This window comes from Aquila chrysaetos, chromosome 6 (genome assembly GCF_900496995.4).
Source record: "Aquila chrysaetos chrysaetos chromosome 6, bAquChr1.4, whole genome shotgun sequence".
Classification (NCBI taxonomy): domain Eukaryota; kingdom Metazoa; phylum Chordata; class Aves; order Accipitriformes; family Accipitridae; genus Aquila; species Aquila chrysaetos.
The window spans coordinates 6680233-6695685 of NC_044009.1; the positions used below are offsets into that span (position 1 = coordinate 6680233).

Consider the following 15453-nt stretch of genomic DNA (forward strand, 5'->3'; position numbering starts at 1 on the left):
AGAATACCATGCAGAATACCAGGCCCTGTATCAGTCCCACAATTAACATCAAGCTAAACAGGAAATTAAACACATTCTCTTCTCCCTCTTCTCTAATGTGACATGTACTGCCACCTTGCACAACATTTCCAAGAACTTTAAGGTGTGTGGCACCTGAGAAATCGGTTGTAACTTGGACTGCTCTAAGGCTTACTGTTATCTGAGAAAGCTACATCAAAGACAGGCGTAAAGACACCTCACCTTTGATGAAGTGAAATGGCTTTTTTTTTTTTAAATACTGTTGGTGATTTTTACTGCTTCATTCATAATAGCAATTATGGGAACAATTCAGCCTGAGTACTCTCAATTTCAGTATCCCTCCTGGAGTGAATCATCCTGGAAAGCTTTGAATTTTCCTTGCTTCTATGATTAGTACATCTGCTGTAGTGAGTTACTCTGCCATGATTTCTGCCAGAAATGTGGTTTAGGTGTTATTTTTATAAGATTTTATGTGTAAATACCAGAATGTTGCTGGCTGCATTAAGACTTAAATGAAGGCTTTCCTTTTTTTTTGAGGCTGACTTTAGAGGACAATTTTTGTAAAATCATTTCTGTTAGACCTCAGATAGTTTCAGTCAGGTTTTCCCTATTACATAGGGATGAAGCCAACCATAAGAGTCCAAGCTTCGTCAGCTGAGCTTCCCTAATTAAGTTTAAATTAATTATTTATAGAAAGTGAGATTGCTTTGATTTCCATTTTAGCAAAGCACAGAGGATGATTTTAGGCCATTCTTGGGGCTTTCCAGTAACACCGGTGGAAGGCCGGGTGCTTCTTAAGCAGATAAAACCAGAGACTCACGGGAAACCTTAGATAGGGAGGCTGGTATGAAACCACAGGACTTGGTGACGCTGAGATGGAAACTCCTTTGTTTCTCCCCTAAGACATTTTGCCTGACAGAGCGTGAGTCGGACGCGTGGGCCTACCTGCTCAGGCGCACGGTGCCAAAGCAACCCCGCTCGCCCAGGCGCGTAGCCTCACTGGGGACCGCCACGGTTCCATCTTCTCCTGTGCCAGCTTTCTGGTGAGGACCAAACCGGAGCGGCCGGTAAAGGCGAGGGCAGAGGCGAGGAGCTCTGGAGCAGGCTGAACCCCGCCAACACGAAGCCTGGGCGCCCCCTCAGGCCTCGCAGCGGCCGGGGGAAGGCAGGCGCAGGGTCTCCCTCACGGCAACCTGCTTGGCGTGGTGTCTGGCAGCCTCCCCCGAGGCGGCCCGCGGCTGCTGGCTGCCCCCGGGGAGGCCGCCCTCCGCTCAGCCGGACTCTCCTCCCTCTCGTCGAACAGGGGAAGATTTTGGAAAAGACGGAGGCGTGCAGCCAGATCGCCTTCACCCGCTACGTGCGCTCCGGGAGGAAGCCGGGGCCGGACCCGCAGCTCTCGATGAGGGACGCGCGGTTCGGCCGGGTGCCGGGGAGGGTCTACCGGCCCCGCGCGCCATCTGCCGGCCTGCGGGCGGGCGCCATCTTCTGCCACGGCGGCGGCTGGCTGTACTGCAGCTTCGGGAGGGCAGGCCGGGTCGTTCCCTCCCCCGCGCAGCGCGGCTGTGCGCTGCCGCTGTTATCTTCTGGAGGCGGGGGGAATCATTCTGCCCCGAGACCTGTCAGAAGGTCCGGAATCTGGCTGAGCTTCCCCGTCGTCTTCGGGCAGCTTAGTGCTCTCGGTGAGCCGCTACTGCCTGCCCTGAGGGGAAGAGGGACGAGGGGAGGTGAGGTGGCGCTTGAGGGTCGGGAAGGGCATGGGCCAGGGCGGGAAAAGGCGGCTTCCACCTTCCTTGGCTGTTGCATCTGGAAAGGGAGCAGGCAGCTAACGACCCCCCAGTTTTTTGCAGGTTGCCATGAAAAGATCTGCCGTTAGGTTGCCAGAGAAAGCAAGTCGATGGTTGTCTCTGTTGGGTGAGTTAAGTCAGTACTACCCTATGGAAGTCGTCTTGCTTCTTTTCACTTCTCAGCACCAGAGTGTTGCACATCTTGTGGGAACACTCCTCCTCAGTAAACCATTTCCCCAGGATCCCAGATGGTCGGACAGAATTTCAAGGGGACTATTTTCATTTCTTCCCCCTCAATCTGCTAATGCAGGGAGAGTGCAAACAGACCCCAAAGTAAGGTTCACGTATCTCACAGCACAGAGCTATGCTGGCACCACACAAAAAGAAGGAATGCTTTCCAGAGGAGTTTTCTTACATGTTGAGAACCTACTAATAAACTTGGAAGGTGGTGATTCAGGGATCTGTTTAATGAGATGTAATCACCCTGTAAACTTCAAGGAGTTTTCTAACAATCAAATGCTAGTATGTTTTCATACTAAGAATACAGAAGAATAGGACTCTGTCCCAGTTATTTAAATAAAGAAAAATAAAATAATTCTTAAGAGGAAATATCCTAAGTAAAGGTGAGGTGCAGACTGATTAAATTACTTCATCCACAAGCCAGATGCAGTCTACACCAGAAGAGTAAAATGAACTTACATCACTCAGTTTCTGATTGATGCTATTTTCAGAAGACCCCAACTATGCTACTTCCTTGCAACTTCATCCTACTGGCTATCATTTATCTGTGATAACTTGCTGGACAAATACCTGTTTAGCAGATAATGACACTTTTTTTTGCTAAAGGAAAAATACTCCAAACAACACAGGGAAAGCCAAAGTGCTGGAGGAAATTTGTATTTACATTTATGACATTTCCTTCTCTTATACTTGTCTCTTCCTGTGTACTAGGTATCATTTAGCTCCTGAACACAAATACCCTGCTGCGTATGAAGACTGTCTTAATGCCACCATACACTTTATGAAGCATATGGAGCTCTATGGCGTGGATCCCGCCAATGTAATTGTCTGCAGGGACAGTGCTGGGGGCAATATAGCAGCTGCTGTTAGCCAGACCCTTGCAGGTAGATCAGACCTCCCCAAACTATGTGCTCAGATCTTGATCTACCCAGGCCTTCAGGCGCTGGACTTCAATTTACCATCCTATCAGCAGAATCAGGGAGTCCCTCTCTTATTCCGAGAACGTGCTGCTTTCTACATGTTACAGTACCTAAATGGGAATGCATCAAATCTGGAAGAGGTCTTGGAGGGCTCCCATATTCCTATAGATATTAAATTAAATTATAGGAAGTGGGTGAGCCCAGATAACATCCCCGAAAAATTTAAGGTCAGAGGCTACAAACCACATGTGCTACTTGACTGTACAACCGAAGTTTATGAGACAGTGAAAAGATTCTGTGAGCCCAACCTGTGTCCGCTGTTAGCTGAAGATGCTCTTATTCAGCAGCTGCCTGAGACTTTCATGTTGACTTGCGAGTATGATGTGCTGAGGGATGACGGCTTGCTTTACAAGAAGAGATTGGAGGACAACGGTGTTCGAGTGACCTGGTACCACCTTGAGGATGGATTATCATAAGCCTATATGATTATTGCGGTTTCTCATTTCCAGCTGGGGAAAGGGGATTGGACAGCATTGTTAAATTCATAAAAGGTCTGTAAGAACAACTTTCCCTCTTTATGCTTCTCCCACTAATGTCTCTGTTTAGGCTTCCAAACCTCAGGTAGTACTTGTCAGCAAAAATTTGATACCCTTTGATGTGTAAAATACCAATTTTGATATTAATGAACTTCAGGTACTGTCTGAACACTGGTCTTTGTCCTCATGAGACTATTGACAGTTCAGTCTTTACAGTTTAAATATTTTCCACATGCTGTGTTTCAATCCCTTTTCTTTCAAATCAGCATCTGCTTGATTCCTTGTATTTAATTACCGGATGATTTACTTCTCTGTAAATAATGTCTGTGGAATGATTTGGATTAAATAAGTCCTGTGAATTACAGTCGGGATCTTTGTGATGTCCATTTGTTAAGTTCCAAAGCATGACTTTATTTAGCTAAAAAACAGGCAGAGATCAAGGTCTCAGTGAGGAGATTTGACATATGCTCAGTGGGCATGGCAGAACCACATCCACAAGAGCAGTAGTACAAGGCCCAAGTTAATTGGGGACACTTTGCTGGAGGCAAGTAAGGGCTGCCCTGATTTTGAAATAACTGTAGCTCTACAACCTCCTGTTTAATTTTGGTATGTCTCCATTATGCCCACTGAAGCTCAAGGTGAGAGATACTGGTTGAGAGGGAACACTTCTATCAGGTTTTAGAAAGACAGTAAGGGTCAGTGAACTGTGCTTTTGATCTATGTATACTGGAAGGTTTAGCTTAAAGAGAGAGAAAATATGAACCAAAATGTTTTCATGTTCTTTCAGAGACTGGTTCCCCAGTATTATTTTTTTAGAATTTGTGCTGTGATGTTTCTCCATGTTTTGAGTTTTCTTTACAGAGCAAGGCAGTGTATTCCTTGACATGATGCTTCATTATACCCCGCTGATGAAAGAAAGGAAAAACAGTAGTGAGCCTACTCAAAGCAGTAAGACTGAGGAAATGAAAATCCTAAGGAGAAAAAAAAAAAATAAAATCCCACGACAGGAAATCAGAAATTTTTCCAGAAACAAACGCTGTCTTCCGTTTAGATTTCACAGTGCAAATGTCGCCCTTCCTCTAGCTTCCTGCAGGCTGCCGTTAGACAAAGAATCCCTAAACTTAAGGACAAACGCCCTACTCCCGGCGACCTGAAGGTGACTCCGTCAGGAACGCAGGTGCCCTGCAGCCCACTGCCGCTGCAGGTTGCCCGGCTCTCTTGAAAGGGCTGTACCGGCCGCAGAGCCCGAACGCCAGGCTCTCTCCGCGGGGCGATGAGCGCCTGCCCCGAGCGCCCCTGAGGCTGCCTGCGCAGGTCACGCACTGCCTCCTTGAACCGAGATTACACCGCGCCTCAAGCCGGCAGCGCGGCCTCCCCCCCGGTGCTCGCTGGCCGCCCGCACCATGACCTCGGCGGCGGCTTTGCAGAGCTGTCACAAACGGCCCGTGACGCCGCCGGCCCGGGCCGCGGTCGCTGTCGCGGCGCGGAGGGGGGCGGGCGGCCGCTGCCGGGCCCCGCCGCGGGCCGGGGAGCCCCGCGGGGCCGCCGCCGGGCCATGGCGCTGCTGCCCGCGCTGCTGCTGCTGCTCCTGCCCCTGGCGGCGCTGGCGCTGGCGCTGGCCACGGTCCTCCTCGGCCTCCCCAGCTACGACATCCCGCCCGGGGTGAATCAGCCCGCCAAGCTGCGCCTGGTCCTGGCCGTCCTCCTCAGCACGGCGGCCCTGGTGAGTCGCGCCCTCCGCCCCGCCGCCGCGCTTATCGTTTCGGGGGGCGGGGGAGTGTTTCCACGCGAGCCGGCGGGGGGTGGATGGGGGGGGGGGGGGGAGGCTACAGGGTTTCGCAGGTCCGCCCCCCCCCCCCCCCCCCCCCACGCCGCGGCCCCCCGGGCCGGGGTCCCCCGCGGCGAGGGTGGGCAGCCGCCGCCCGTCAGCGGGTTGCGTGAAACCCGGGGCGGCCCCGGCGAGCCCCGTCCCACGGACTGCGCTAGGAAGGAAAAAAAAAACCCAACAAAACCAACCAACCAAAAAAAAAAAAAAAAAAAGAGCCTGGATTAAGATCCGCATGCCCCTGCCGCCCTCATGTGATGCTTGCGGCTCCACATCATGGGGAGAGTGCTGCGGGGGAGCACCCTCAATCAGGACGCTGCTCGTGTCGTGGGCAAAACCCATTTCACGTTCCGAAGCGGCATGCTAGGGCTTGTTAGCAGAGATTGCCAAACGGCGGTGCTGATTTAAGTGTCGAATTGGGAGCTGAGCTGGTGTTTTGGCTGATAACTGCCCTCAGCTTTAGGCGAAGTCACCTTGCACAAAGAAAACTACAGCCCTTCAGCTGCTTCTGCCATGGTTGATGTTTATGGTACAAAATCCGGTTAGGGCTGCTTTACTTAATCCCTGGGCTCCCTTTTACAGCATTGCATAAACAGCATTAGAGCTCTTCTAAACTCTTCCTATGTCACTTGCCGTATCTTTTAATTTTTTTAAATCTTCAATTTTCTCCTTCACTCTTTTAGCCACAACATTGCTTTTGCTATCACACAGACCTTGTTTGTTTTCCTCCACACAGTTTCTTACACGATTGACATCCTCTTGAAATTTACTGGCAAAGCTACCTAGCTCTCCTGGATCCCACTAGCACGTGACAACAAAGGAATGGATAAAGACAGACCCCCATTGGGCATTTAAAATTGGGATCTTGTTTAGTAATGCAACTGTAACAGTTTATTTGTTTAATTCCATTAATTTGGTTCCCAACTTCTTGTTTGTTCATTTACTACATCAGATTTATATTCTAGCTTGCAAGATCACTGCAAGAGCATTGGGAAAGGAAGCTTCTTGATTTTGCTCAGTAAATCTGTTGTGCAAATAAAAAGCAGTAACTAACTTGCACAACACAACTCAGCACTTAAGGTTTGCAAATTCACTGAGTTTTATGATCTAATTCAGGAATATTAGTTTATGCAGTGAAGAACCATTAAAGCTTATATTGCTGTTTCTATATATGACATTTCATTGTAGTTATCAAGTATAAATGAAACAAGAATGAGCACAAAGTGTGCGCAGGACACTACTGGCAATTAAAATGTATACTCCAAGACAGCCAATTTGGATGGCCTATATAAAATTTCTGATGTGTTATTAGAATGACACTGGATTTGAGTAAAGGAAGTAAATTTTTTACCATCTGTAGGGTGTGAGAATATGGGAAAATTGGTTTTCTCGAATCAGAGAGCTTTATTTTTATCGGACAACAGGGGTCACATTGCTGTGTGTGAAGCCTAGATTTTTCAGAATGATTCTTCAGATTCCAGCTGGTATGATAAAAGGTAGAACTTCTCCTTCTTGGTAAAACTAATCTAGGCAACCTTAAAACAAATACTGCTTTCTGACTCTATCCTGGGATCTCTCTTAGGAGACTTAGGACTTCCTTTTCTTTCTTAGGACTGGGCATTCCTATCAAGAAAACCAGCTGTGAAGTTACTTTTCCTCACTGTTTTCCACAGGTTTATTAAGGCAAAAACCAAGGACTAAACAACCTGTTAGAACAAACTCACCTATCAGTACTCAGTATAGAGGAAACCATTCAGAGAGTCTTTGGGAGACGCTTGCATAGCCATTATCCTCCTCTATGAACAGTCCTCACGGTAGTTACTCTAACTTCTTGTGCTGTTATTATTATATCTTCTTATAGCATATTCATATTTTACAACATTACCACTTTTTTTTTTTTTTTGTAAGCTCTGTGTTTCTTTAAAATTTCCCTCAAACACAGTTCAATGTAAGTATGATGCAGAGGTTTTATACCTTAGCTAACTCAAGACTTCTAAAGAAGCCTTAATTTCTTTTACCTTTAACAGGGAAAGATTTTGGAGAAGACTGGACTTTGCAGTCAAATCACTTTTGGCCGATACGTGCGACAGGGACGGAAACTAGGGGTGGATCCAAAGCTCTTCATCCAGGATTTGCAGTTTAACAAAGTACCTGTGAGGGTTTATCAGCCTAAAGCTACCTCTGATGGGCGAAGGAGAGGTATCATCTTCTTTCATGGAGGAGGCTGGGTATTTGGAAGTCTTGGTAAGATATTTGCTGGAGGAATAATAGTAATGTAGAAAGAACATTCTCATCTTTTTATAAAACTGAAATAAGAGGAGGTTTCAGCATGTGATTTGGGAGGAGGTCTGAAGACAAATACATGCCTTTCTGGAATGAACATTCCTTAGCTGTCTCAAAGATCAGGGCAATAGCAAGGCACTAATGAAAATATTTCTTTTCCAGATACCTATGAAAAAGTATGCCGCTACATATCCAGAGAAAGTGAATCGGTAGTTGTATCTGTTCAGTAAGTGAACCCTACCCAGTTCTGTTGTTTGGAAATTATTGTTGCTGTGGTGCCACAGAAAAGCTGCACTGGTTTTGGAGATGTTCTTTTTTGCAGAGAACTTTCTAAAGAATTCAGTGAAGTCCATAAAGAGACAAATAGTGTTAATGGAGATTTCATAGCTCTTAACTGTTCATGCCCTGATATACTCAAAAAGACCCAAATGGAAATATTTGGCACACTAAGAAAATCTATAAAAGCCAATCAAAAACTTAGGTAAAAAAAGTCTTCCTTGTGCTGAACATATGAACATGTTATTACATGATGCTCCAAACAATTGTGATTTATAGAAAAAGAGAGAATAATCACACAGTATTACTCACATTTTACACATAGGAAGCAGAGGCACAAAATTATTAAATTATCTTGTCAAGAGTACACAGGGAGTTTTCAGCATGACTAAGAAATGTACAAAGTCTCAGTCAGACTCTTAACCAGAAGACAATCCTACTTTACTGAGTCCTTGTGACTGAATACACAATTTACAGCTTATCCACAATCACTAACTGAGGAATGCCTGCTTAGGAGGTAATGAATATCCTAACCTAGAGGAAAAATACCCCAAAATGATAGTGCTGGAAGACAGCATAGGATACCATTTCCTGATTAATACTAATGACATTTCCTTCTCTTACACTTGCCTCTTTCTGTGTACTAGGTATCGTTTAGCTCCTGAACACAAATACCCTGCTGCATATGAAGACTGTCTTAACGCCACCATACACTTTATGAAGAATATAGAGCTCTATGGCGTGGATCCCGCCAATGTAATTGTCTGCGGGGACAGTGCTGGGGGCAATCTAGCAGCTGCTGTTAGCCAGACCCTTGCAGGTAGATCAGACCTCCCCAAACTACGTGCTCAGATCTTGATCTACCCAGGCCTTCAGGCACTGGACTTCAATTTACCATCTTACCATCAAAATCGAGGAGTCCCTCTCTTATTCCGAGAACGTGCCGCTTTCTTTGCTTTGCAGTACTTAAATGGGGATGCACTGCATATGCAAGAGGTCTTGGAGGGCTCTCATATTCCTCCAGATATGAGGCTGAAGTACAGGAAGTGGGTGAGTCCAGATAACATCCCCGAAAAATTTAAGGTCAGAGGTGTGAAGCCACTTAGGCCCACTGATTTTATAGCTGAAGTTTATGAGACAGTGAAAAGATTCTGTGAGCCCAACCTGTGTCCACTGTTAGCCGAAGATGCTATTGTTCACCAGCTGCCCGAGTCTTTCATCTTGACTTGCGAGTATGATGTGCTGAGGGACGATGGCTTGCTTTACAAGAAGAGATTGGAGGACAACGGTGTTCGAGTGACCTGGTACCACCTTGAGGATGGATTCCACGGAATCATAAGCCTATATGATTATTGCGGTTTCTCATTTCCAGCTGGGAAAAGGGGATTGGACAGTGTTGTTAACTTCCTAAAAAGCTTATAGTAAACATCTTAGATTCCACGAGTCTGTTCATGCCTCAACCTAGGAAAATATCTTTTTAGGATATTTAATATCAGGTGATGGGTAGTCAATCAAGGGCAGACATTAACAATGATAAACAAGGCTCATCAGAACCTCATTCCAGCTGTTAGTTGGAATGTGGAATATGCAAACCTTATACAAGCTTGTACCATGCTGCAAGCCCTTATCTTTAGCGGTGTCAATAAAGAAGAACATTATTTTGAATGGACATCCTGGTTTGCCCCACTTGTTTAAAATAAAATGTGTCTGTCTATGAAGAGAGACTGTGTCACGCAGATATGTGTGGTGTGTTGGTATAGAGGAATACATCACTTCTGTCACAATGTTTTGAGACATAACTCTGTGCTCTGATTCTGAACTCTTAACAGTTAGAGAAAAACACCCAACTGACTTTAGTGGGTTAGGAGCCACTGTTTTGCTCAACACTAAATATGATGCAGCCTAGAATGTGGTTACTGGAACAACAGTCACCATGGGGATAGCAAAGAAATGGTTCTATGGCCAAGCAGTTCCACACATCACCCATGTTTCTCAGCACACAGGCAGGCAGAAGTGGAGCCCCTTTCTGCCTTAGTTTTAGCACTGGACAACTGAGTAATCTTTCACCCATGTAACTTGAAGGACAGTTCCAACAACCAGGGAGGGGTGTGCTGGTGAGACAAAGAAATATGATTGCATTGCAAAAAGATGGACAGGATTGGTGGAAAATTGAACCCAAATACTCTGCTAAAGTTCTCATTGGAAACTGGCTGGAAGAGAGGAAAAAGGTAAGATCAGGAAAGAAGTGTGAGAGCAGGAATAGAGTGGGTCAGAACCAATCCTGTGGAGGTAGAATACTACTTCAGTCATAAGCTAGAGTCCAGGTTCATCTCAGAAGCGTGATAAAAGGGAGAAGGATAAGCATCTTGCTTGGCCTGCATCCATTCATTTTGTTAATGATCGGCCATTCTTCTCTCTAAGCCAGGACAGAAGCAATGCCTGAGCATGGGTTACATTGTATGGTTCACACCGGACATCATATTAGCCAATTAAAAATGCTATAGCACTTTTTATGGCAATCCCTTCAGACTGCTATACAACTTCCATACAACTAACTATACAACAACAACATATACAACTTAATAATATAAACCAACATTATACAAGAGAGGCTTCATTAATCCTTCCATAAGTTAAATACTTATTATTAGTTGTATCAGAGGATCTTTAATGATTTGGATATTGGTTTCATTTACTTGTATAAACAAGAGGATCTTTGCTAGCAGAGCTGCTCGATAGATTGCATGCCCTGCTTAAGGGCTGAACAAGATTTTATCATGAGACATTTAACTTTGTCAAAACATGCCTGTTAGGTTCAATATTGGAGCTGTTAGGGCAAATCCTCCTGACTCCGCTGAAATTACTTCCTTTAGATGGTTTTTTTTTTTTTTTTCTGGAGCAAAATGCTAGACTATATTGCAGAGACTGGCCTGCTGCAGCAGAAGTGGGAACAAAGGGACAAAAAAAAAAAGTTTGTTTGTCCTTTTCAGATGATAGTTCACATGGCAGGTAAAAGTATTAAACACCAAACCATGAATAATTTTTCAGGGGCTGTACAGTATCTTGTATTTACACCAAGGAATCAATCCAGAATTTTACAATGGCTGATTCTGCCAGCTGACTTTACCATCTGAGAAGAAGTACCATAGCACAGACTTCTTTCCAAATAAGTGCTTTTTAAATGCATAGATGAAGAAAGCAGCACTGGAACAGAGCTTCTGTAACGATCAGATTGCCTTAGCTATACTGAGTGTTGTATGTATCTCTCTAGTTTATAAAAGACACTGGGAAACTCAGCAGCAGCATATACAGAACAGACTTCATTTGCTTCCCAGATCACAAACCAGACCAAACACTAAGGAGAACCATGATGGAAAAATTTGAGGTACGTAAAAGAAATTTCAAAGGTGGGGCTGTGTGTGCCAACATTCCAAACAGTGATGATCTTTGAGTAATACTTAAATCATATTTAATATCCTTAAACAACTATATACATAAAAGAAGGCACTGCAGCTTCGTGGCAAATTTACAGGATCCAGAGCTCCCTCATATGTTTGATTGAAGTAGGATGCCTTTCAGAGGTAGACAAACAGCACATACTTCTTGGTACTCTCTGGTTGTTTCCGAGTCTCTGCTTTGGTGGGTGACCAGGGCACATGAAGAAAATTGGCACGTTACTACCAGCTAGCACTGGGTATTGCATCTTCAGGACATTCTGTGGGCTATAATATGAGCTTGCCAGTAAAAGGATTATTTTCACCAGCACACCTCCGATTCATAGGAACAAACTGCATTTAAATGCGTCCCAGATCTTTCACAACAATACTTTTCCCACAAGTATCATCTGCTAGAATGTCCCTTCCTCCAAGGTGCCTCTCCACCCCCAAATATTCTTGCCATTCTCTCCTGACAGACAGTTAGAAGGTAGTATATGTAATGCTAGTGCACAATGAAACACTTAAGCAGCACAAGACAATCAGCTTTTCATTTGCAGGCTTCTTAAATGTATCTGCAAATCCCTGATGCATGTGTTGAAATCAGACTAATCAGATCTCATGACATACAGATGTAGTTGCTTAATTTAACTGGACATCTACCTTACTTGAAATGCAAATGCCTTTATTTTCAGGGATTAAATTATAAGTAAAAGTAATGTAAGTACTGACAAAATATTGTCATATCATTGGTAGTACAGTTTGACTCAAAAGCATGCTAAGCCGTCTGAATGCTATGTTCAAAGACAAGCAGCATGGTTTCATTTCGCATTTAATTCTCATTTCAGGGCCTGCCAATGCAGCACTTCTTCACCCATCATGAGGAACCAAGAAGCCGAAATTTGGTATCGGAGTATGACGATAAATACAATAGACATGGTTACAACCCTGTGCTGCCTCCCCTTCGCAGCTGGAATGGACGCAAGTTTGCCTGGATTCCTCAGAAATCAGATTTTCCCATTCTTGGTAGTTTTTGGTGTTATTATTTCAATCAGATGGAACGTGGTGCAGTGGTCAATATATAGACTTACAGCCAGGAACCTCCTTCTGTTTTAATTCTGAAAATGGATTTTGTGGTGACTTTTGGCTGCTTTCTTACCCAGTCAGTAGCTTATTCTTCAGATTGATAAAGTGGAAATGTTATCCATACAACAATACTTAATCACCACAGGAAGCAGTGAAGGATAGTGCCAATAAACAGATTTCTCTCTCCTATGCAATAATGCAAGACACCAGCTGAAAACAAGGAGAGCTGTGAGATACAACTAGCAGGAGTATTATTATGTTTCTGAATTTAAGCGACATGTACAGCTCTTCTAACTTTTTTAATACCTACCAGACTATGAAGAATCAGGACTCTTTACATTTATACTGTTACTGCTGTCCTATCGATATCTAACAGTGATTTTCCCTTCCAGCCAGAGGGTAGACACACATGCTCTGGGAACAAAAAGATCTGTTTTGTCCTTAATCTGCTGTCAAAATAGTACAAATATTCCCTGTGACAACTGTGGAGTAAAAACACCAGAACCCAAAATTTAATTCTATCATTTCTAACATTTAATCATTTCTTGTCTCAGAGCCACCTACCAACTATGGCCTTCTTGAGCACCTGATGAAAAAATGGCACAAGAAAGAAGATGGAGTGATGAACAGTGTCTACACCATTTCCTATGAAAGCCCACCGATTTCTGCTTTTGCTACTTGTCAGCTGAGACAACCAGCTAAAACTCACGATCTCCCTTTCAACCAGGGATGTCTTCCCCAAAATGTTAGTAGAATCCTGGATTATGAAGGGGGTCAGAAATACCTGCAAGCCATCAGCCAACTGGTGAGAGCCAGAAAAGCAAGGGACACCTCCGTGTAAACTGCTTAGGGTGATCTTAAGTACTACTTAATATAGCTTGTTGCTCATGTACATAAGAGTGATCTGTTCCATGCAGAAGGAATGAGAATTAGGTTATAAATGTGGAGGGCTGTCTACTAGTTAGAACAAGTTGCTGGGTTACATGCTGACCTGCAGATGGCTGGGAATATTTCAGAAGATATTAAATCACTGGAAACAAAATTTTCATCTGTTGGTTTCTAGTCAATGAACAGTTGCAGGAAGGAAAAAAAAACCCAGGATGGGACTGAACCTGAAAGGATATAAATCTCTTAATTGCTTTGTCCTTAGCTGTCTTTTTCATTTTTACACAGCTTGCTATAATTTCTTCAAAGAAAGAGTAGAAAAGAAACTTGTGTTATTCCATCATGTGTCTGAAACATCCAAGAATAAAGTAAACCTATGAAATGGCTGCATACCTAAGGACAAGGTGAACCAAGATTTATCCCAATGCAGTAAGCAAGCAGACCTTGATTGCCCTTGGCTTTACATATTGAATGGCACTTAATGGTAGATAAGCTGCAAAGTGAACTACATTAGTTGACCTTACATTACCAAACAGTAAACCTAGAAGAAATAGTTGTAGGTGGCCTTTATACTGCTGGATAGGCCACCCCGATCCTTTACTTGGTTGAGAAAGTATGTGAACGACCTATGTAAAAAATGCTGACAGAAGTCCAAATTCTTATTGCACTGATGTGCAACTCCTGTATTTAAATCACATTTGGTCCAGAGGAGATATATGGAAGGTTCAGCTGCTATTGGTCTGAGCCTCAACAATAAACCTGCAGCAAGTTAAAGGCTTAGATTAAATATATCTGGAATTAATTCAATACATATTTATCTCTTAAACAATTTTGCTCAAGATTAGCAATAATATAATTATTTTTAGGAACAAGATAAAGCATATACTTTAGTCTTGGCATGGACAAGCCTCTGGCCATGAGCTGTACAGAGTTTTACCCCTGCAACATTTTAGTCACTGCGATTTAGGTTTGCTTTTTCAAGGTCGGATTTTCAACTGAAGGACATGGACGATTCAGGCGTGTGTGTAGAGCAACAGTGGCACCTATTGGCAAAGTCATTCTTCACTGACTGTGAGACAACCAAAAACGTCTGCGGGAGAGGTACACAGACCCTCAACTAGTTGCGTGAATCAGAAGGCAGCATTGTTAATGAAATCTTTCAGAGATGCAAGAGCCCTGATAATTAGATAAGCATTATATGGGGTTTTTGGGGGCTTCAAAGGCCCAGGGAGATCAAAGGCAATTAGAAAAAATTGAAAGCAAAATAGGTGAAAGTAGTCACTGAAACACAGCCAGCTATTAGTGCTGTGTTATAAAAAACACATTCTCTTGAAAAAAACATCTTTAAAATAATCCATAAAGAAGGCATGCCTTACAATGGAATGAAAATTGGCGGATACAGAAATTCTTGTATCCACAAGGAAGTCCATCCAGATTAATTTTATTGCCAATATGACTATAAAAAGTGTGTTTTTCTGTTTGTTACCCATATGCTAATATTTTTAATGAAAATACCAACCAGGCATGCGTCTTAATAGTACAACAAAGCCCATTTAATATTTAGAATACAGCTTAGAAAATTATACAAAGGTAGTCTTCATTTCACACAACTCTATCAGTTTGCTTAAAAATCTGGTCATCAATCATTCATAATTATTAAATATTTACAGTAAATTAAACATTTATGCTTATTATCTACCGTGCTTCTAAAACCAAAGCTCATATATGGAAAGAAATGACCAGCTTGCTGTACAGGGAATTACTGAGATGCACAAGTACCACCTTTGAAATTTGTAGGAAAACATTAATTCTAAATCTGTAAACTGACTGGGCAGGGCTCCCCAAGCACAGGTCTAATCTGTTCAACTGTTGAGACATTTACAAGTAAAATATACAACTACGACGCCCAAAGGAACCAAACAAAGCATGCAGCTAACTGGATGAAATGCATTTGGATAGAGAGCTTCTTAAATAGAAAAATGCACAACTCTACGAGACATGTCAGTTGTGATTAATAATACCCAGTAGCAAAATATCTGCTTTGAACTGTTTAACTGATTAGCTGTTTTCACTTCAGCAATACTAAATATGCATCACAGATATCTAGCCAGCTTTTTGGTGACTCAAGCCTCAAGCTGAACTCATGACAGAAAGAGTCCAGGCTTC

General features: G+C 43.5%; 4 protein-coding genes across 4 annotated transcripts in view; 3 read left to right on the top strand and 1 right to left on the bottom strand.

Moving 5' to 3' along the window:
* The window catches only part of DHRS3 (dehydrogenase/reductase 3), a 79595-nt gene extending 78364 nt beyond the window's left edge, over positions 1 to 1231 (bottom strand). Inside the window, exon 1 of the mRNA XM_030016891.2 lies at positions 964 to 1231. The gene's annotated coding sequence lies outside the window, so the exon portion shown is untranslated. The remainder of the gene's footprint in view (positions 1 to 963) is intronic.
* Positions 865 to 3755, top strand: LOC115343055 (arylacetamide deacetylase-like 4). The gene is given in 5 exon segments (XM_030018515.2): positions 865 to 978; positions 1055 to 1541; positions 1869 to 1929; positions 2754 to 3427; positions 3430 to 3755. Coding segments are annotated over 5 exon segments (1428 nt in total). The 3' UTR covers positions 3522 to 3755.
* A 1238-nt stretch (positions 3756 to 4993) lies between these two features.
* On the top strand, positions 4994 to 9600 carry LOC115342532 (arylacetamide deacetylase-like 4). The gene is made up of 4 exons (XM_030016889.2): positions 4994 to 5221; positions 7351 to 7567; positions 7769 to 7832; positions 8530 to 9600. The coding sequence occupies exons 1-4, from the start codon at positions 5054 to 5056 to the stop codon at positions 9302 to 9304; spliced, it is 1224 nt and encodes a 407-aa protein (XP_029872749.1). The 5' UTR covers positions 4994 to 5053; the 3' UTR covers positions 9305 to 9600.
* A 124-nt stretch (positions 9601 to 9724) lies between these two features.
* Positions 9725 to 14040, top strand: C6H1orf158 (chromosome 6 C1orf158 homolog). Its single transcript, XM_030016898.1, has 4 exons — positions 9725 to 10110; positions 11154 to 11267; positions 12165 to 12342; positions 12957 to 14040. The coding sequence occupies exons 1-4, from the start codon at positions 10012 to 10014 to the stop codon at positions 13241 to 13243; spliced, it is 678 nt and encodes a 225-aa protein (XP_029872758.1). The 5' UTR covers positions 9725 to 10011; the 3' UTR covers positions 13244 to 14040.
* The last annotated feature ends 1413 nt before the right edge of the window (positions 14041 to 15453 follow it).